General features: G+C 34.5%; 1 protein-coding gene across 2 annotated transcripts; it reads left to right on the top strand.

The window, feature by feature from the left end:
- The first annotated feature begins 370 nt into the window (after positions 1–370).
- LOC132603691 (probable inactive nicotinamidase At3g16190) lies at positions 371–21,473 on the top strand. 2 transcript variants are annotated; one of them, XM_060316857.1, is made up of 5 exons: positions 371–1,054; positions 1,186–1,293; positions 2,346–2,580; positions 3,240–3,355; positions 6,262–7,032. In XM_060316857.1, exons 1-5 carry the CDS (start codon positions 995–997, stop codon positions 6,331–6,333), a joined length of 591 nt encoding a protein of 196 aa, XP_060172840.1. In that variant the 5' UTR covers positions 371–994; the 3' UTR covers positions 6,334–7,032. The 2 variants fall into 2 exon arrangements, with proteins under 2 accessions (XP_060172840.1, XP_060172841.1); XM_060316858.1 differs by lacking the exon at positions 6,262–7,032 and adding an exon at positions 21,246–21,473 and having other exon boundaries at positions 377–1,054.
- The last annotated feature ends 2,318 nt before the right edge of the window (positions 21,474–23,791 follow it).

Below are 23,791 nucleotides of genomic sequence, written 5' to 3'. Positions count from 1 at the left end.
TGGAGAGGGTGGGGGGGGGGGGGGGGGTATAAAAAACCAAAAATAAAAACTTTTTTTTGGGGGGGATGCAGAAAAACAAAAATAAAAACTTTGCAAAACTTCTTTTTTAAAAAAAAAAAAAAATTGGAAGGGTGGGGGGTGCAAAAAAACAAAAAGAAAAACTTTTCTAAACTTTTTTTTAAAAAATAAATTATTTTTTTTTGGTGGGGTGATGGGTGGGAGGAGGAGGAGTGGGGGTTGTTAAAAAAAATTGGGGGTGGGGGTTGCGAGGAGGAGGGGGCGGGGAGTGAAAAAAAAAATAAAGAAAATCAAAACTTTTTGTGGGGGAGGGGGGGGGGGGGCGTGTGGGGCCGGAGGAGGAAGGGGGGCTGGTGGGTTTTTTGGGATTAAGTTAGTCTTTTTGCATTTTGTAAAAGATTAAGAAGTTTTAAAAATTATAATTCAGTCTCATTTTAACTTAATCACATTTTTTAGACAAATTTGACCTTGGCTGGTCAAACTTGTCACCATTTCTAATTAGTGAACTTGGAAGTCACCTTTAGTTTATTTTTCCAACTAAGTTTTACTTTTTTTTTTTTGTTGATTATTGATATTAAAAAATATTTTTCATTTTTTTAAACTGTAAATTCATTTTTATTATTATTTTGAGCCCATGTGACACATGTCATAGTTTTATTCGTCTCTTTTTCATAACACAGTGCGTGAATTAGACGCACCTTTGGTGTTTGGCCCTATTTTAATTGTGTGTCTAAGTGAGTGTCTAAGTGACACAGTAAAAGTGATTTTAGAGGGTTCAGATGGTACGAGTCTTAATTGGAGGGTCTAAGTGGAATTTCTGGATAAGTCCGAGGGTGACTTAAGCCTACTATTAATACCACATGTTAGGTATACCGTATATATATATATATAAACACATGCTAGGCCAACCCTCTTCTTAGTTTGCTTGCTTGCTCTCTCTGGAAAATTAAATTCAAAGTTCGTAACAGCAAATTAAATGGCCTTGGAAGATGGTGGCAAATGGAAGAACGCTGCTCTTCTTGTCATAGACATGCAGGTAATTAATCAATAATTTGGTGTTTCTCTTGTCAATTAAAACAAGCTTGATTTTTCTTCTAAATTCTAATTCAGCATAACCATCAATTACTTATTTGCATTGACAACTTGTAAGTATACTCATGTTTCCAGAAAGACTTTATAAGTGGCCCTGTGCAAGTAAAAGGAGGTCAAGCTATCGTCCCCAATGTTATCAAGGCTGTTGAGGTTGCTAGAAACTGTGGCATTCACATCGTTTGGGTATCTTATCAAGACTTAATTAATTCCTTTTTTATTTTATTTTTAATGAAAAAACCGATGTTTTGCTTCTCTCTCAATCAACTACACTTAAATTCCAAACTAGTTTAGGTCAATTAGATGGGTTTTTCATAGTCTGTGGTGGATTTTTCTGTTGGTATGTCTTAATCTTAATTATTCAAATCTTAGTTATTAAATTGGTTTTTTGTAAGTTTGAATCGTAATAATTCAGATCTTAAACATTAAGGGTATATATGTTATTACCACTTAATCGGTCTGAATAGATCAGACCTATTAAGTTGTTGTAACATAAAAAACAAAACGCACTTAATTAATAGTTAAGATTCAGACATAAAAAATAAACGCACTTAATAACTGAAATCTGAATGATTAATCACTGTTGTCACCAACTAACATGAACCACTATAAGTTGATGGTGGTAGTCAACTACAACCAACTACCACCACGAACCACTACTGCTACCAACTACCACCATCAACCAATTATTGCAAGCCACTATCACCACTAGTATCTGCCCGCAACACATACGTTAGGCAACATCATCGCTAATCGGCACCCACAACCATCACCACTAGCCATCACCGCCAATTGCCATATAGTTTTAAAACAATATATTTTGATACAGTATTAGATTAATTTAATTGGTTTTTATATTTGTTAAATTTTTAACTATTAGATGCTGAAAAAACAAACCCTCTTAATGATTTGTTATTCAAATCTTACTACAACATCTTTATATTCGGTTGTGTTTTAGATTCAAACATGTAAATCTTAATGAATATCTTAATATTCAGATGTCTTAATCTTAATAAAAATAATGACACCTTAAAGCATTTATTATAAATATTCTTATTAATTTATTAAATTAGCCGAAGAAAGGGTAATTGACTTTCTCCCATTGTTCTTTCATTGAAATTGCAGGAAGACCATGTGTCTGAGATTTTAGAAAAGGAATATTGTGCATTACTTGTTAATGCGTTATTAGGAACAATTGTAACCCAAATACAATGTCGTAACTTTTCTATTGTGTGTAGGTTGTACGAGAGCATGATCCATTAGGGAGAGATGTTGAATTATTCCGTCGACACTTTTATACTGCTGGAAAAACAAAGGTGGCATCAAAGGGAAGTGTAGGTGCTGAACTAGTTGATGGGCTCGTTATTGAGGAAGATGATTACAAGCTGGTCAAAACACGTTTCAGTGCATTTCTTAATACTCACCTTCATTCATATCTTCCGACCAATGGCATAACTAGTTTGGTCATCACTGGTAATTGGAATTCATTAACTAGTAATGTTTTTATTATTGAGTTTAATAAGTTTCATCGATTGTGTAATTCTTTCTTTTTTACATTATTAGGTTACATAAAAGATACACTTGCAAGTAATTGCTCATAAAAGTAAGAATTAGTAAATTGGAAAGCCTTTAAAGTTATGTACGTGCACTGACACTGACAGTTTAATGAATTTTAACACTATAGTGTAATTTAATTTGTTATAGCAAGTTACTTATCATTTATTGTAGGTTATAGATAAATGGTAGTAATTAATTAGAGTTATTTGCAATTACCTTTTAATTAACCTGATTTTGTAAATATTTTTATGCTATTACAACAACATACCCGGTGTATTTCTACAAAGTAGGTCTGGAGAGGGTAAAGTGTACGCAGACCTTACCCCTACTTTGACAGGTAGAAAGGTTGTTTCCGATAGACACTTGGCTCAAGTAAAACAGAAACACCACAATTATGAAAACATTATAAAAATAGTATAATATTTTTGTACTATTATGAAACTTAAACTCAATTGGAATATTATTAGATATATTATCTGCGATTTCAAGTTAGGTTATTTTGTATAAAATTCATGACTGTATATAAGTTAAATCCTATTATTCCAATATATGTGTTTGTATATCTCTGTTTGTAGGTGTCCAAACTCCAAATTGCATACGGCAAACTGTGTTTGATGCAGTGTCAATGGACTATAAGCATGTGACAGTTATTACTGACCCACAGCGGCTGCTACACCTGATGTACACACTGGTATGACTTCATTTGATAAAGAGCCTGTTTGGATGAGTTTATGCTTATAAGCTGCAAACAGCTTATAAACTAAAAAAAATAAGTTGAGGATAGTAACTTATTTTTTTTGGCTTATAATCTGTTTTCAGGTTATAAGCTGCTTTAGATAAGCTAAGTCAAATGAGCCCAATTATTTTTTTGAGCTTATTTTAAGCACAAAATGACTTTAAGCTGGCCAGCCAAACACTCAAAAAAACTGAAAACAGCTTATAAGTAATTTATAAGCCAATCCAAACGGGCTCAAAGACTGAAATTATAGATAAGCTTTATTTTTTACTGATGCTACTACTTAATTATTGCCTTCAAATATGCGAATCATGTAGAGTTGATACTTATGCTGTCAAATTTGTACTAGGACTTCTAAATTAAATTAAATATTCCCTCTGTTTTAATTTATCCGTCTGGTTTTAATTTGGCGGGGAGTTTAAGAAAATAAGGAAGACTTTTGAATCTTATGGTCTTAAATTAAATGAAAGATATGTGGAATGAACCAAGACGACCTTTAATCTTTTGACCTTAATCATGTCATGTGCAAAGTTAGAATTAAAGAGTTGTCAAAGAAGAAAAGAGACATTCAGTTTTAAACGGGCTAACAAATATAGTAAAATAGACAAATTGAAACAAATCGAATAGCATCTTTAAGTGGCATTTAACTTGTATGCATAAGCTTGTATTTCCTAACAAGAATCCTTGACGACGACGTTAAGTATTACGACAAATTAAAATTGTTATATATTACCTCTTCAAAAAGAACAATAATCTTTCAGTTGAATTTAGTGCTATATTTCATTACACAGCTACTGTTGCCCTAATAAAATTCTATCAAGAACATGGTGAAGTTCTTTCTGCCAACGATATATACAACTCAATATATATATATATATATGGAAAGCGAACTCCCTAAAATAATAGGGAAGAACTACAGGAGAAGTATAGAAAACAAGTAAAATATTGCAAGAATGTAAATACACATATAATAAAATAGCAGATAAAAATTAAAATAAAATTTGGCGGCAGAGCCGACCATATGGTATAAAATGCAACAAAATAAATTAGGTGGCAGAGCCAACCATATGCATGATATGTAACAAATGTAAAGGTAGAGACCGATTGTATAAAAAAATATTTAAAACTTGATATTAAAATGATAATATATAAATATTACAAGCTATAGGAAGTAAACTCTAACCAATTCTTGGGAGAGAAGGAGAGCTTATTCTGGAAAGAAGTGTGTGTATGACAAATGAAAAGAAAGGCTATTTATAGCCAAATTCCGTATGGTACAGTGACATCTATAGCGCTACACCCATTGTGTACAGTAACCTGCAATAATAATTATAATAATTTTCTGAAAGTAATTTGCTAATGTCATGGGTGATGTCATGCTATTGTCAACTTTGATGATGTCATGCTGTTATCAGCTTGATCATCCCTCTAAAATGCTATAACCGGGGTCGTCTTCTTCATATTATGATGGAGATTTTTCTGATGTTTGAGATTGTTGGTTGGGAAGCTCAACTTTGGTTTGTTGAAGAATTTATTCACTTGTTGAATAAAATCTCCTTTGTTACTGGAGCTGGCTAGTTGTACAGCTGCAATAGATTTTCTTTGTAAGAAAATTGGGCAGTATCGTTTAGAGATAGATATTTTGGATTTCTTATGAACCATTTCTCCGCCGTGGGCATGTAAGCTTCGGATGGGTTCCAACTCTTGTACCACTTTTTTATTTTTTAGAAACTATTAAATTAGCCATTGTCATCAAAGATGAAAGAGGATTTGGATCCCCTTACTCTAAAGCTAGCAAATTGATGCCTGCCCATATAGCAGTGCCCTCTTGCTTGTATTGGAAGATCTTGATAAGCTGAGTACCATTTCACAATCCCAATCTCTGCACCTTCCTTGGCCAACACATCCACTACCTTATTAGCTTCTCTATAGCAATGTGAGAGGTGAAATTCCTCAAAGGTAGGAAAAATATTTTGGAAAGTCTCAATTGTGTGTCTTAGATTCCAAGGAGCTTTCAACTTTCCTATAACCCAATTGACAACCAGATAGAAATCTAAGTCAACAGTGATCTTGTTAATGCCATGATCCTTGCACCATTCCATTCCAATACATAGAGTTAGGGACTCAGCAGCATTGTTACTTTAGATACCAAAGGGAGCTGAGAAAGTAGATATGAATTCCCCATTATGACCCCTGAATATTCCCCCACCTCCACTGGCCCCAGGATTGCCCTTAGAGCACCCATCAGTATAAAGTTTAATCATGCCAAAAGGGGGAAAAAATCTAAGAAGTTCTAATGATTTTCAGGTTCGGTCTAGCATTTTCACATATAAACATCATTTGTCCAAGAGGTGTCACTCTCAATTTGCTTATACTGATTATGCATGATAATAGTAGCATCATTACAGATTAAATGAGTTATTCTAGGAATATAAAGATCAACCCGATCTTACCTTTTTTTGCATCTTGCTTTCCAGATCTGCCAGTTAATGCGAAGAGGGATAATTTGCAACATAAGTCTATGTATAGGGTTATTGGCTTCAACAAACCACCATACCATCATCTCTTATTTTATCCCTCCACTGACTTCCTTAAAATCAAATTGGTTTATGAACAAATTCCAGATGTTGTTACTGAACTTGCTTTTTCTAAAAAGATGCTCCACAGTCTCATTGGTGTACTTATCACAACATTCGCATTTAGAGGGCATAGGAATGCCCTTCTTTTTGACATTGTCATCAGTAGGAATCCTATTATTGAGCAGTTTCCAATTGAAAAAGGAAATTTTAAAAGGTAAGGACTTGTGCCAAAGGTTCTTGTTTACCAAATTTATCCCTTGTCTTTGTTTCAAGTTTTTGCAGGTTGAGGAGATTTCAAATTTTCCACTAGAGGACTCAATCCAAATAACTTGGTCCAGTTCATTAGGATTGTGAATTTTGATGTCTCTGATGTGACTAATAATCAGGCAAAAACTGGTTGAGTTTATTGATGTTCCAGGAATTACCAATAATGAAGTCGTTAATATAGGCTTTGTGAGGGATATCGCTGGAGAAAAAATGTTAGCAATGGCCCCAAGTTTGTCCAATTATCCCAAAGGAAAAAGGAGTTCCCTTTGTTGATGCTCCATAAGATGCTCGGCTCCACTTCATTCTTGATATACATTAAGCTTCTCCAAGGACCAGAAATCTTGGATTTACCATTTCTAGACACTGGATGCTGTCTGCTGCAGTATTTAGCCATAAAAAAAGCAGACCAAAGAGAATTTTGGGTTCTGAATAACCACCATAATTTAGCAATGAAAGATCTAGAAATATCAGTAATTTGTTTTATTCCCAATCTTCCCTCATCTGTATGATAACACATTTTATACCATGCCACCTAGTAAGTTTTCATCTTGCCTTCCTTCTGAGCAAAAGAACTTTCCAGAATCTCAAAAACGCCTTTTGGAGGTTGACAAATAGAAAGAAGATGCATAGGCATTGCTGATAGAATATGTTTGATCAAAATGATTTTGCCTCCAGTAGAAAGAAGGTGACCTTGCCAACTAGTGATTTTTTTGACAATTTTAGAAGTCACAGCTGAGAAATATTCGATCTTCTTCTTGCCAAGGTAGATAGGACAACCCAAATATTCGAAAGGAAAGAATTCCCTTCTATATATGAGGTTTCTCTCAATAATTCTGATTCTGCTCTTGGAGGACTTTTCACTAACAAGAAAGCAGTTTTTACTGTGTTGACTTTCTATCAGTAAGCTTTTTCATAGTCTGATAGGATGTTCTTAATAATCTTTAGATATTTGGTCTTACCAGAAGTGAAAATGATGAGATCATCAGCATAAGCCAAGTGGTTTATCTGAGGACCTTTCTTATGCGTGGAAAATCCAGAGAAGTCTTGGTTATCATGAAGATTATTAAGAGCTCTTGAAATGGCCTCAACAACAGTAATGAACAGATATGGGGAAATAGAGTCTCTTTGCTTCAAACCCCTCTCTGATTTGAAGAAGCCTTTTCTCTTTCCGTTGATAATGATAGAATACCAAATATTAGATATGAGATTCCATAAGGTGTAGATCCATTGATTTGAGAACCCAATTTTTCTCATAATACCACATAAGAAATTCCAAGAGAGCCTATCATAGGCTCTGTTCATGTCTAAATTGATAACAACATTATCCCCAAATCTTTTCTGATCCCACTTATGATCTCTTGAGCAAGAAGAATATTCTCTCCTATGGCCCTCCCTTTGATAAAACCACTCTGGTTAGGAGAAATTAAACCAACCTCGTTAGGAGAAATTATCTTATTTGATAAAATCACTCTGGTTAGGAGAAATTATCTTAGGGAGGAGTTTAGCAAGTCTTTTGTTAAGGACCTTGGTGATGTTTTTTTGGGTCACATTGCTAAGGCTGATAGGCCTTATTTCAGAGAAGGATTGAAGATTGTCAACCTTAGGAAACACCATAAGGCAGGTATGAGATATGAATTTATTAATATCTTTCCCATTAAGGACCTCCAGAATCATCTGATAAATGTCATTGCCAATGATGTCCCAGTTGTGTTGAAAAAATCTTTCATTAAAACCATCTGAACCACCCGCACTGCTAGGATCAATATAAAATACAACATATTTGGCCTCTTCAAATGTAGGACTATTCATTAAGAAGATATTGTCTTCATCGGTGATCAATTTTGAAATCTTCTCGATAAACTTTAGATCAGTTCTTTTGGCCTCATGGGAAAATAGGTTCTCGTAGTAGTCAATAGCAGCATCAAATATTTCCTCTTCCCCTTCTATCCACTGGTTATTCTCATCTTTGATTCTATGAATGTGAAGCCTCTTCCTTTTACCTATGATCATATTATGGAAATATGGAAATATTTAGAGTTCTTGTCTCCTTTTAAATTCCACTTTAACCTGGTTTTTTGTTTCCAATAAGAATGGACCTTCTTCATGTGTAAAGTATATTCAGCTTTGAGTTTGTTCACCTCAACTCTATCTGTATCATTATCATCTAACTGGAGGTTTTGTTCTCCTTCTTCAATCTTTTTTTTCAAAGCTTTTAGCCTCTTTTGTATCTAATAACTATTTTAGACTAGTGGCTTAGAGCTTTGCTCACAGCTTTGAGCTTCTATTGAACTTTTGAGCAAGCATTTCCTTCTATTTGTGTGTCCCAAGCTTGTCTCACAATCTTTTTGAAGTCATTTTGTTCAATCCAGGAATTTGAAATATTTTAGGTGATCTTCATTACTATTATCAACTTGAATAAGAAGAGGACAGTGATCAGAGCCAATCCTAGCAGGATGTTGTACTGTAGCGGCATTGAAATATTCTTCCCATTCATTATTGATTAAAAGTCTATCCAATCTTTCCCAAATCTTATTACTCACCCTTTTGTGAGTGTTGCACCAGGTAAACTTGTTCCCAGAGTATCCAGTATCTATAAGCATACCGTCATCTAGGCAGTTAATGAAAGGTGTGCTTTCCCTGATGTCGAAAGGATTTCCACCTCTTTTCTCCTCCCCTGCTATGATGGTATTAAAATCTCCACAAACTGGCCATGGAAATGATCCTGAGGCAGCAAAGCCTCTGAGTTCATCCCATAAATCTTCCCTTTCTCTGATAGTAGACTTAGACTAGACAAATGAAAGGTAAATAGAAGAATTTATGGAGATATGGCTAACTTTGCAGTTAACCAGTTGTTCACCATCTAAGGTGATTTCACAGTTGATATCATTGTTCCAAAAAGCCAAATTTTGTTGTTGATATTGGAGAAACATCCTGGCATACCAAATTTTCTAGAATAGTGATTCAATTTTGATTCATCTACCGAGGGCTCCTAAATAGCAAAAAAGGAAATTTTGTATCTTTGAATGAATGAAATAGCAGTCTCTGTAGCTAATTGGGATATCATTCCTCTTATGTTCCTATTAAGGAAACTAATCATTGATATTTTTTCCTTGGGATTCTGTGGGATCTTTGAGGAAGATCTTTAGGTTTGGTAGGTTCTTTTGAGATGATAGACTCTTTGTTGTTGAAACTTCTAGGAGACAGATTTCCTCTTTGACTAGTCTTCTTTAATTCTTTTTGGACCGCTTGATCATGACCTTAAGGTTCGAAATTCCGTATTAAGATTTCAATTGTCTCTTCAGAACTATTATTAGAGACATGGTCACTTTCATGATCATCTCCCACCATTTTGTAATTGGTTATGACTTCTTCAGAGTTGGTCACCACTTGATTTTCCCCATGAAGATCAATTGGCAGGGTGAAATTACCATCTTGAGGTTGATAGGATATGATCTGGCTCGGTTGGGGTTGGTTATTCTGCTTATTCCACTCCTATTTTTTCTTATTTCTGTTAGCTCTCTTTCAGGCTTGAGCACTCATTGGAGTGTTCTCTTTTTTGCAGTGTTGATCAAGTATTTATTTAGTACTTGTACAATATCCTAAGATGAATTATTTAGCATATCCTATTCAAGACCTAGAGAATTCACTTTAGCATTGTCCTCAAGGTACTCTTTCTCAGTATTGTCAAGATGATATATGTTATCCTCCTCTTCCATAGTATTGCTTACTTGAGAGACCTGATTTAATTCAAGATCCAAAGAAGAGAGTTCAAAGAATTTGTTGGGAGTAATATTACCTTCTATGTCATTGTTTGTAAGAGGCACCCCAATAGAAATTCCTTCAGTAGATTGATCTGTACCATTGCTTCCATTGTTCTTACCATTAGACTCTTCATTAGGATTCCTTTTGTCCTGTCCTTTAGGTTCCTCTTTTTGGTATTCCATCTGATCATTAGTCTCAGAAACTAAATTCTCTTTGCTCATAGTATCTGTATTATATTGGTCCTGGTTGGAATTCTCATTGTATTGGTTGAAATCAAAATGTTGGTGTTTCTCCTTATCCTTGTTACTTTGATCATTCATAGGATTTTTGGTAGATATCTGAATTTCTGGATCATTGTTCTAATTAACATGATTCATGATATGAGCCTAGTCTTCTGGTTCAACAGTCTGAGTCATTGTTTGAGTATTGGTGCTAGGTTCAATAGGTGTATCATTTTTATCACTATTACCTTGCAAAGCAGAAAATTAGTTTTATCCTTCTGGAGCAACCTTCACAGGTGTGTATCTTTGTATAATATTTTTGTTTATGTTTTGGTGCTTGTTTTGAGGTTGTTAATTCTGATGATTTGGATTGGTTCTTGTATGCATAATCATCTTTCCTTTGCCATGGTTCTTAGGATATTGGTTTTCTATGAGTTGGATGGGCTCTCAGGTCCTTTCTAGTTGTTCCTGCTATATAGGTGGTTTCAACTTTATTACTCCCCATGTCCCTTTGCTCAGTATCTCTAGGTTGCCCTTGTTTGTGCTTCTCTTCTTTGTTGTTGTTGAAGGCAATGTCTCTTGCCTTAATTCTGCATTGGATTTCTTGTGACCTTGATGCATACAATATTGAGAATAGTCAGGAACCCTCTCATATTCTATAGGTTGCCAATAACTATCTTCATCTCCTTCATTATATCTAACCCAAAACACTGTCCAGTAGAGCTTTGGTTAGATTAACCTCCACTCTAGCTTTGGCTTCACATCCTCTAGTTTTAAATGTAGTAGCTTTGTCTAAAGAAAGCAACACTCCAATTTTTCAACTATTTGATTTACTGCCTCCTAATGATAGCAGTGCCAAGGTAAGAGAGGCAAAATGATCCGTATGGGAGCTAAAAAGGCTTCTTCTCCGGGGACGAAATCCGGAATCCATTTCAAAAACCTAAGGTGATGCTCCCCTATGTAAAGAAATCTTTGGAAATAGAAAATATTTTAGTCATGTAAATTTCTAATATCTTGTAAATGTGTTCGGAATCAACATGGGTTATGTTAACTTTAACTCGGAAAGGGATTTGAGTAGTAAAATAGTTCGTGATGATTTCAATTTTAGGCATGGACTAGGCGAATTTACCCAAAATAGTGAACTTGCAATCAGAGGCGAGAGTTTCAAAATGGTCTTTTCGAGAGAAAATTACAGCCAGGTTACCCATTTTGGTAGTTTGTTTTGCTGTAGAGATTCTGGTAGAGGAATGCGGAGGTAACTGAGCTGCCATTCTGATCGTGTTAGAATAAGAGGAAGTTCCGACAGCCTTCAAATCATTGGTAATAATTAGGTTGTCAGTTACTACTTGGGTGCTTCTTTCCATTTGATTGGAAGGTTGGGGATGGTGGTGTTGATTGGGATCTGGTGGGTGATGCGTAGGATGGATCGCACCCACCGGCGTAGCACCGGCCAGTGGTTGGAAAGCCATGAGGAATTGATCGTTAAAAGTTAGCCGTTATTGTACGGAGAAAGCTTGAACTTTTTTTTTTTTTTTTTTTGCAATGGCCTTGGAGGGCTACGATAGTCCTTTATGTCTTTCTGGTTTGTGGAAGACAAATTATTGAGAATAGATTCATGGGATGTGAAACCTATGGGAAAATTGGAAGAGCGTAGGTACTTGTTGCTCACTAAAAAACTTGTGACAATAATATTTGTATCCTTCCCTTGCTGGAGGAAGGAGGATTCCAATGTTGTAACCATATACAGGCCACTACTGATGTAGAAACTACTGAGGGAATTCAGAGGCTAGTTATTTTCCTCAAAGGATAAATCAAGAATGTATGCCAAGGTCAATCCGAAAGGTGAATACACTCATCCAGGATGCTTGGCAGTCATAATGTTGTAAAATTGAGGGTCAAAAACTTGGGAAAGTCTTTTGTACTTAGTTGGATGCATGCCCCATTATTTGGGTGAGTTTATTTTATGAATCCACATTACAGTATGAGTAACATATCTCTCGGTTCGCTTATCTTTGTAGGGCTTGAATAAGAAAAATCTGGTCTATGCAAGAATTAGTTCATGAAACTTTTGGGTATAGGTGAGAGTCTTTTGTATAAAATTGACTGAATGGCTAAGTATTTGTCTCGCTGCTTCTAGGGGGTTAGAATACAAGAATTTAACTCAATTTAGGTAAGTAGGTAGAACTTTCATTTTTTAAGTAAATTGGTTCATCGAAGAAGGATCCTCTACTTGAAGAAAAGGATTATGGTGCTAGTGAAGAAAGTTTCTAGTTGGGTACCGAATGTATCATGTTTGTGCTTTTGGGATGCTGGAAGAACATCCAATGTGTGAAATGGTACTTTCAGTCTCCACTGATCTTTTCGTGGTGCTTTTAGCAACCACAGGACGAGAAAAATATGAGTGGCTTAGGGGCACCACATTGAACAAACATTTTTAAAGAAGAGATGTTAATTTCTTAGGTGTTTTCTGTTAATGTCAGTCATGGGTTGACACCATCGTTTGAAATCTTCATCTATATAGGGAGTACATGTGGTTTGAGCTAGTTGAGATTCTTCTTCTTCAACTAAGTCTGCCCACCTCTTTGGACTAGAGATTGAAATTGATTCTGTATTTTCTAGAAGATATGACTGGGGAATTCCTCTCATGGCATAGTCTACTTGGGTTTGATATTTGGACTAGCTTGGCTAGCTGCATCTTTTGAGGGTTGCTTAGAGGCAACTGAAATTGTTTAATGTGTGGTGACAGCTTGCTGTTGAGAAATATTATCATGTTGTGATTGTTTGGACATAGCCTCTGGTTTATGTTCACTTGGAGGAGGAAAGGTTGAAAATTGTGAAAGTTCTATCTTCTTTTTCCTGGTCATTTTATCTGCCCTGCAAGAATTCCCGAATGAGAAAATATGGAATACAGTTTGAGCTCCCTTTAATATATTCTATATCAAATTTAAAAGTATACTAAACAACTTGCCATCTAGCAAATATATGTTTCAAGGTAAATTTTTGTACATTTTTTGGCAAAACAGATAATTTCTGAATTAGTAAATCGATTTGAAATTTGGAGATGCATAAGAAAATTGACATATCATTGAATTTGCATTCAAGCATTTGGATAATTTGGTTCTAAATAGAATTATCCCACAATTTTGGCAATTGTCTTATGCATCTCCAAATTTCAAGCTGATTTACTAAATGTCTTAAGCAATTGACTTATGCATCTCCTCCATGAGAGAGATTTCCTAATCATATCTTCTGGACAATATAGAACCAATTTCAATCTCTAGTTCAAAGAATTGTGTAGGCTTAGTTGACGAAGAAGAAGGAGAATCTCAACTAGCTCAAACCATATCTACTTCTTGGACAAATGAAAATTTTAAAAACGGTGTCAACTCATGAGATTTAAAGATACAACCACCATGACTGCCTTTAACAAATAATAGCTAAGAAATCAAGTTTTTCTTTAAAAATATTTTTTCCAATGTGGTAGACAATGCCACACAACTTCTTCTCGTTCTATGGTTGCTAAAAGCAGCACAAAAAGGTTAGTGGAAGCTGAAATCCCCATTTCACCCATTGGATGTTCCTCCAACATCCCACAAAGCACAAACATGATATAATCGGTACCCAACCAGACACTTCCTTCACCAACACCACAACCCATTTCTTTCTCCAAGTAGAGAATTCTCCTCCGATGAACCAATTTACTTTAAAAATGAAAGTGTCTACCCACTTACCCAAATTGAGCCAGAATTTTGGCACTCTAACCACAAGATAGCTAGACAAATACTTAACCCTTCAGCCAATTTTATACAAAAGACTCTTACATATACCCAGAAGTTTTATGAATTCATTCATTCTTGAAGATACCAGATCTTGCTTATTCAAGCCCTACAAGGATAAGCAAACCTAGAAATATGTTACTCATACTACGTGCAGATTAATAAAATAATCTCATATAAAAAATATGGCATGCACCCTGCCAATTACAAAAGACTTTCCAGCATTTTGACTCTCAATTTTACAACTATTATGACTATCAAGCAGATGAATGCATTCACCTTTCAGAATGACATTGGCAAACACTCTTAATTTATCCTTCGGGAAAAAGAACTAGCTTCTAAATTCCCTCAGTGATTTCTACATTAGTGGTGGCCTGTATATGGTCCCAAAATTGAAATCCTCCTTCCTCCAGTAAGGGAAAGATATGAATATTTTTGTCACAAATTTTTAGTGAGCAACAAGTGTTACGCCCTATTTTGAACGAGTCCAATATAATTTGCAACTTCACGGTTCTTCTAACTGGTTTTAAAAGGGTTAGAGTCGCCACCTTATTTTTTAGGAAAATCAGGAAACCTATATGTACTTGTGTGTCTATTCCATTTTAGTCTATGAAACCTATAAGATTCTAGATAAGGGTTTTATTTACCCCGAAGGAAAGGTATTAAGCATCCCTCAGAGCCTGCCCGAAGACAGTCCTTAGACTTAGTTTAATTGAACACTAGAGGGGGATTATCTATCTGTTTATTATTATTATTACCTGTTTTTAAAATGTTATGACTTCATGAAAAGCTACACTAGGTGATAATATACTAAGTATATACAGTGTATAAAAATGTATTTATATCAAGTATCAAGTATTCATAAAGAATGTATAGTAAAAAAAAAATATAAAAGAGTATAAAGAGAATGTACCTCATAAGTATAAAAGTACATCTGTTAGTACAAAGAGTGTATATATATGTTAGTGTAAAGAATGTATAACTATATTAAGAATATATAAAAAAAATGTAAGACTATGTAAAAATAAATATATCAAGGATATAAAGAATGTGCGTCTATGTATATTAAAAGAATGTATGTATATTAAACATATAAAGGACATATTTCAAGTGTAAAAGAGTGTACGTCAAACCTAAAATATATAAAGAATTGCACAACTAGGTATATTAGTGCATAAAGAATGTAAAAAATAATTTACGAATATTCATTGTTGTAAAGAGTTTATATAACAAAATTATTAGAAAAAGTGAAGTTGATTTGACTTGTTTCTACCGTTTAGTTAAAAAGAGTATTCATTTAATGAATATCCTATCAAAAGAATGAGGAACAAAACAATTGTAAAAAGTATTGGTAAAAAATAAGTATGAGGGATTGTGGATAAAAAATGAGTGAAAATGTATAATGCCTCTAAAGAACAAAATGATTTGTGAATAGCAGACTTAATATTTGCCTAGCGTAAAAAATGTGAATTTAACTTAATTAAAATATGTACTAGTACACGAAACAATATAAAATGTAAGTTGCATTAAGAGTATATAAATAATATAAAATAAAGGATGGACTAGTGTTTTTGCCTAAACGTCAAAAGTGTGAATTTATTTAACAAAGTATTTATACCAAGTCAATTTAATACAGTTATGAAAGTATTGACGGCCTAAGTCTTGCCTAAAGCGAATGAAAATTTTAAATTTAACAAACAAGGTGAAAAATAAATAAATATATCAACCCGTCATTCCAAAAATAAAGTTTCTACTATACGATGAGTTTATGTTTTGTACAGTTATAAAAAAAATGCGGAAAGTAAATACAAACAGTGATTCGATGAAGTCTTCGGGTTCCTTCCGAGTGTCGTCTTCGGATGTATCTCCGGGTACCTGTATAAACACTTAGTAAAAGTGTTAGTAAGAGAATAAATAACTATCTAATGAATTAAAAAAAATGATAAATAAACTTAAAATCAAAACCCGTCTTTTGTACATGGGAGGCCTTGGAAATCGACGGAAATTTCTTCATCGGCCATTTGGGTTTAGTATTCGCCCAAATTATTTTAAAAAAAAAGCGATAAAAGGAATAACAATGTTAACAACATTCCCGGGCAGCGAGCTCGTAGCTAGTCGGCCGAGAAAGATTAAACACAATACCAATGGCCACCGGAGTAGTATTTTCCGGGCACAAAACCAACATTATTTAGTAACTATAATTTAAGAAATAGTCCAATAATAACAACAGTAGCAGAAAATCTAAGTAGCAGTAGTAGTAATGAAGGAAAATCAGTCGGGTTGCCAAAAAAAATTCAAACAGTGCAATATTAATATACAAGCAACAACAACCAAAATATAATCACGGAGATCAGTTAAATGCGCAGACAAATCAATGATCGAATGGGCCAGTTAACAATAATAAGGTAAACGAACTTAGGCATCCGAAAATCGCAACTCCAGCTAGAAGCAATCAAATCACAAAAACAAGTCGGATAAGCCATAACTCAAGCAAAAAATAAACAGAACAGTATGTTTTCCGGTGATAATCGGCGGAACAGAGGGAGATAGCAGCGGGGAACAGAGGAAAGGCAGTGGCGTCGTGATGGTGTTGTCATTAATTTTTCCGGCTTCGTGGGTTCACCAGAGCTGGGCAGTGGGGGTCATAAATGGTGGGTGGGGTTGTTTTGGAGGAAGCTGGCAGTGGAGAGGGGTGTGACGGAGGTTCATTGATGGTGGAGCTCGCTGGTTGTAGCGATGGAGAAAGGGGGAGAGAGAAGAGAAAAATGTGGGCTGGCTGGCGGTGTTGTCGTTGTGATGTTGGGGTGTTTAGCTCGTGGGTGGCGCTGTGGTGGTGGTGTGATTGTGGGGGTTACGCTGGGTAGTGGGGGGATGGAGCTGTGGTGGTTACGGGTGGAGTTCGCCGACGGTGGCAGCGAGGGTGGCGGTCGGCGGCTGAAAGAGAAGTGGAGGAGAGGAGAAGAAGACGAGATGGTGTTATGGCGCGTGGGTGGTTCGTGGTTGTGTGGGTTGGTGTTCGCCGAAGCTCGGAGCTCCGGTGTGGAGGGGGGTGGCGGCGTGGCTGTGAGAGAGAAGGTGAGGGGAGAGAAACTGTTTTAGGTTTTAAGGAAAAAACATTCTGAAAATGAGATGTGTAGTGTGTGTAAGTGTAGATGAAAAATAAAATTAAACCCCCTACTTCTTTTATAAAACAAAGTGGCCCATTTTATTGTCCAAAAAATATAAGAGTGCACCCCTTTGTCCCCTCGATGCTCATTTTAATCTTTGAGTTATTGTTCAATGGGGATTTCACCCTTTTAACTAATGTATAAAAATTTATTAATCAATGGACCAAGAACCCAACCCATCACCTCAAATGTCAACTTTTAAAAAGGTGACGAGATCTTAACTTAATCGAATTTTTGCTCTGCGTTTACAAATTAATTGCTCCGGTTTTCTCTGCACTGACGGACTGTACTAAAATATAGTTAATTAATACCTGTATAAATAATAATGTAAGTATAAAATATAAACATTAATGTATAAGATATAAAAATGTACTGCTATAAAATAAAGAGACAATTATTAATTGCACAAAATGGTAGTATTACGCTGTACATGTGCAAAAATAATGATTCTTAAAAATGACAATAAATTGATACGATTCCTAAAATAAGGATAATCATCAATAAATTATCGAAAAATGTAAAAATGTGTAAAAAAATGTACTTTGTGCTCTTTAACTAATCAGGGCCCCCAAAACGTTAATTTCAAACACGGCGAGCCAAAATTAAGTGTCAACAACAAGTACCTGTGCTCCTCCAATTATTCATAAGTTTCACACCCCGTGGATCTATTTCCAGAAATTTGTCTTCCACAAACTAGAAGGACAAAAAAGACTACCGTGACTAGCCCTCAAGGCCATTCCAAGTGGTATAAGAGTTGGAATCCATCTGAAGCTTACCTGACGGCAGTGGAGAAATGATTCCTACGAGTGAATGGATACGCCGAGATAGAACGAGAAAAAATGAATTTGATTAATTCAACTCTAAACAATCCAGGATATCTGTCTCCAATAGATGCTGCCCAATTTTCATTCTTGCAACAAAAATCATTTATAGCTGCACAACTAGTTAGCTCCAATAACAAAGGAGATTTTATCCAACAGATCATGAAAAAAATGATTCAACAAAATCAAAGTTGAGCTTCCCACCAACAATCTCAAACATCAGAAAAACCTGCATCAGAATATGAAGAAGACGACCCTGATTATAACATTTTATAAGGATGATCAAGCAGACAACAACAATGACATCAACAAATTACTTTCTATAAATTATTGTTGCAGTTTACTATAAACAATGGGCGTTACCGTAGATGTCATTGTAGCACTGTAGATGTCACTGTAACATTCCGAAATTTTGGCTATAAATAGCCCTTCTTCTCATTTGTAATAAACACATGTCTTTCCAGAATAAGCTCTCATTCTCTCCCAAGAATTGATTAGAGCTTACTCCCTATAGCGTGTAATATTTATATATTATCAGTTTAATATCAAGTTTTAAATATTTTTAATATAATATGTCTCTGCCTTTACATTTATTACATATTATACATATGGTTGGCTCTGCCACCTAATCTATTTTGTTGCATCTTATACATATGGTCGTCTTTGCCGCCTAATTTCATTTTAAATTTAATCTGCATATTTACATTCTTGAAATATTCTAATTGCTTCCTGTCCTTACTTCTTCATAGTTCTTCCCCTATTATTTTAGGGGGTTTGTTTCAAGGTATGAAGGAAATAAAAAATACTCAAAGGAATAATATAAGCAAAAGCGGAAGACTCAACAATGACTATATAAAAGAAATTTATCAAACTAGAGAGAAAAGGTAGAAGACTTTACTTAATAATTCAAAACTCTTGAATCTCACTACAATAAAATATGTGACAGATCATCCCTATTTATAATACTAGAAAATCAACATATACTAGGATTAGAAAACCCATTCCAATATGAACTAGGCAAATAAATCCTAACTAAGTATGAATTAAATAAATACCAACTATCAATCCTAAACAACTTTGGAGTAGTAATCTTGGTTTAATTCCAACATAGCCTCCCTTAAACCAAGATCTTCAAATTTGAGCGTGCCCTTAACAGTATCATATCTTGTAGAAGTCAACCATCTCAGACTCTCGAACAATTTCCTGAAGTACGTAACATCGACAAACTTGCGAGTGCCATCTTTAGTCAGCTTCAGTTTCTCTTCAACAAGATTCAAAGTTAATTTCACTTTCTCCATCTTCAAAATATCATGAGAATATTTGTTCTTCTTTTTGTATCCTTCAATAACTTGTCTTGATTTAAAATAATCTGCTTCTTCACTTGATTTGTACTTGGTCTTGCGTGCCCATCCGACTCTAGTTGACCTTTCAATAGGTGGTAGAGCAGTATCATCAACAAATAATTTTTCTTCAAACTCCTCAAAATATACAATCTCAGATAATGGTTCAAAATTGATTGCGTCTTCAATATCCAAAATCATGCACGTCAATTCTGGATCTGGACCCTTAATTATTTCTGCTTCAATTTTGGGTAGATCATCAAAAACTTGCTCTTGATGAAATCTTTTGCTTCTTTCATCACTAAATTCATCTTCAATACCTTCAAACAATTTTTCTTGTGCGATAATGGCGGGTACTTCTATTCCTTTTTCAATAGCCCCACATTGTATAGACCAATCATGTTTATTACATATTTCATTACTTAAAACACTAGTAGCATCAGTCCCAATCAAATTGTCCTTTTTAGCTATCCCAGAAATCATTGATAAATCAATTTGAACATTATTGGATTCTGCATTGCAATCAAAGATATCTATACCACAACAAGAATTATCTTTACCTTCTCTTCTTTTCTCCATAATTTCTAAATTCTAGCCTTCTTCATTTATTTTTGCCAGATTCGATGACTCTTCTTTATCTTTTGGTTCATCCCTTGTTTGCAATGCCTCATCCACTATCTCATGTGTTTGCTGATTCAATGACATCTCATATGCCACCAATTCATCTTCTAGATCATCAACTTTCAACGTATTAAGATCCTGGGTTGCCTCAATAACTGTTATCTTAATGTGAAATTCTAATCTAAGAGACTGCAATATCTTTTCAACAACTTTAACTTCTTCCAATACTTCTCCGATGATTTTCACATCATTAACAATTTCTGTAATTCTTACAAAAAATTCTTTGATAGATTCTGTTGGTTTCATCTAGACCAATTCATACTGTCTCCAAAGTTCTTGAAGTTTCTCTCTCTTCACGTCTGCAGCACGTTTATATGATTTCACCAAAATTTTCCAAGCCGCTTTAGCTGATTTTGCATGCAAATATTTGTTATATACATGCAATTGGACTTTGCTATTGAGGTAATATAATGCCTTATAATTCAATTGCATATCTTTCTCCAATTGTGTAGCTGCTTCACCAGTCAATGTTGTGCCTTCTGGGATTTACATGAACCCTTCATCAATAATGGACCATAGTCCAACAACATTGAAGAAATTCTTCATCTGTTGATACCAACTCTCAAAATTATTTTTTCCATCAAACACAAAAACGGGACAATCCGGTAAATATGACATATTCATATTCTTTTATATATGTAGGATCTCACACAAGGCTTTGATCGGATCTCACACAGGCTTTGATACCAATTTGAAGGAAATAAAAAATACTCAAAGGAATAATATAAGCACAAGCGGAAGACTCAACAATGACTATATAAAAGAAATTTATCAAACTAGAGAGAGAAGGTAGGAGACTTTACTTAATAACTCAAACCTCTTGAATCTCACTACAATAAAATATGTGACAGATCATCCCTATTTATAATACTAGAAAACCAACATACACTAGGATTAGAAAACTCATTCCAATATGAACTAGATAAATAAATCCTAACTAAGTATGAATTAAATAAATACCAAATACCAATCCTAAACAACTTTGGAGGAGTAATCTTGATTTAATTCCAACAGGGTATATATATACACACACTTTAAACTCAAGCTCATGCTAATTATTCTAGTCTACCTTATTTTGAAAAAAATATGATTCATTGACGCTTCTAAGTTTTCATTCTCGCTTGAATTTCTTACACCTGGCTCTTGTCCTCGACAGTTGTAAATGTTTTGCTTACAAAAATGTGTGATGCTTTGCAAACTACTAACATATTTCATGTTTTCTCTGTACCAGCCAACATATTTGACATGATAAACATCGGAGTGGCGACCCCTACATTAGAAGAATGGTGCCGATCTACAGAGCAAATCATTTAAACTCAGCATATCTAATTTCCTTCAAGCATGAGTGTAATTCAAGTTTGAATGCATGTGAAAACATGTGAATTTTATGGAATTAATATCCATATCAAATTTGGATAAATTCTTAAAGTCAAGAAATATATATTAAGCCCAAGTCAAAATTAATTATTTAAGTCCAATATGGATTTGCATTAAGCTCTTTTATTTGGGCTAAGTCCATTCAGCTGGAGTACAACGGATGAGCTCACTCTACTAGCCTAAAGTCCAAATGGCTCTTAGTTCATATCAAAGTCCAAATAACACATGTCAAATGATGTGGTAATTCAGGTCAAATAAATGAGCTAATAAAATCATGTCATGTGCATGTCCAGATAATGTGGCATGCTAAGTTGAATCAAACAACCACGGCAAGAAAGTATAGAAATCGCAACAAATATTTTTATATTTGGCAACAACTTAGTTTTGATGTTGGCAAATGATTTTTTTGTTGCCAAAATTTTTAATTTTGTTGCCATAGTATTGATTATTGTTGCAAAAAACACTTTTGTCAAAAAAAAAAAAAAAGTTGTTGCACGTTGTTGCAATAACAGCCATTGGGAAAAGTTCATGCAACAAAATATTTTTTTTTTGTTGTCAAAAGTACTTTTTGCAACAATAATCAACAACAAAAAAAAATTTGTTGCCAAATATAACCAATAAATATGTGCCAAGTGTGTAGATAATATGTTCTTTGGAGATTGTCACGAGATACATGTTGTTGATCGGTTCAAAAAGACTAATCAAATCACACAATTACACCACTCATCAGCACTATAAATAGGGTCTCTATAATACTATTAAAAGTTCAGAATTCAGAACAAGAAGCGAATTGAAAAAGAGTTCGTGGATCAAAGTTCACTAATTTCTCTACAAGCTGCGGATGTTTAAGCATCTATTTACTATTCCCAAGTATTCAAGGATCAAGAACAAAACAACTTAAGATTCAAAGTGCGCTCGAGCTGAAAATTATTTGTTAGTGGCGTGGAATCCAAATTCGGTTATTCATGTCAACCTCCAAGTGTTCGCAGCAAATAGCCCAACCTCTTGTTTTTGGAATCTAGTTGTTCATATCAAATTGTTATCTAAAATAATTAGCACTCTATAGCCACTCTCTTATCACTCGTCTTTTTCATCATCCATCACCGCCTCCACTACGCTTCCTGCATTGATGCCACTAAAAACTACCATCTTTCCACTGCCAAAACCTTAATCCGTCAGTATCTCCACCATTTTCATCTATCATAAGCCATGATCAGAAGCAAAAATCAAGAGGAGAAAAAAGAATTAGCTATTGTCAGCCGCTAATACAAAAACATTGACAAACTAGATCAGATAGGAAAAATTGGAGACCCTGTTGGCCATTTCATTGATGCCTTGGTTTCAAGCATCAGATTTCAAGTTCCCTTTTCTTGTTTTGTTTTTTTTTTCATTTTGCTGGATGAAATTATTATTTGCATTTTTATAATAGGATGATTGATAGTTATGATGGAGGTGCAGTGAAGGAGGTGTGAAATTCGACTTTTGAGGTGATATATATCTGTTTATATGATGTATATCTATGCATATCGTTCTATGTACTTGTGTATCTCAGGTGTATCACATATGTCTGTGTATATCCATCAAGATTTATGAGTGATATATACATTGATATACATGTCATTATAATTGTGATATACATCATCATTGTGATACTTTGAAGCCGATTTCAAGCTTTGAGTTTTGACTTCAAAACTAGTACAAATCATACCTGATCTTCCTCAATGTTTGTATATAACCTTGTTTATGTGTTTCCGATGAATCCCAACCACACTTATTAAAATCTAATCCCTCTGTCCCAATTTATGTGGCACACTTTCCTTTTTAGTATATACTCTAAAAAAGAATGTTATTTTTCTATATTTAGAAACAGTTTAACTTTACGAGATGATTTACAGCCACACAAATGTCTAAAACTTATTTTAGACACAAATTTCAAAAGTCTTTATTTTTTTTTATTAAACTCCGTGTCAAGTCATGGTGACACATAAATTAGGACGGAGGGTTGCTATTTCAATATAATATAAGTGTTTTAATGAGATTTGTTAATGATAACTAAGAGGACTTTTAAGGTAATAATGGTGTAATTCAAAGAAGATGTGACAATGGAATGAATAATAGGTATGGTCGTGAATTCCAAGGGAGCAGATGGTGGTAATTAAAATTTTCCAATTTTTTCGTCTGCTTTGAATTTACTCATTATAATTCGAAAGTAGTTGCAACGAGTGATGATCTAATTTGTATGCAGTCCATTTCAGTATGGTGTTGTTAAATGTGATAGATAGTTGCTTATAAAGTATTGTTAAATGTGATAGATAGTTGCTTAAACAATATTGTTAAATATGAGCAAAAAATGCAAACGGTAGTGACATTTTTTAACCAAAAACGTAGAGGGTCAAATTG

This window comes from Lycium barbarum, chromosome 7 (genome assembly GCF_019175385.1).
Source record: "Lycium barbarum isolate Lr01 chromosome 7, ASM1917538v2, whole genome shotgun sequence".
Taxonomy (NCBI): Eukaryota; Viridiplantae; Streptophyta; class Magnoliopsida; order Solanales; family Solanaceae; genus Lycium; species Lycium barbarum.
This window is presented reverse-complemented; position numbering and strand designations above follow the sequence as displayed.

Bases quoted from the DNA above. Each gene is read 5' to 3' on its own strand.
- LOC132603691 (XM_060316857.1), top strand. From the start codon at position 995: ATGGCCTTGGAAGATGGTGGCAAATGGAAGAACGCTGCTCTTCTTGTC. The intron at 1,055-1,185 runs GTAATTAATCAA...TCATGTTTCCAG, and splicing joins TTCTTGTCATAGACATGCAG to AAAGACTTTATAAGTGGCCC. The intron at 1,294-2,345 runs GTATCTTATCAA...TATTGTGTGTAG, and splicing joins GTGGCATTCACATCGTTTGG to GTTGTACGAGAGCATGATCC.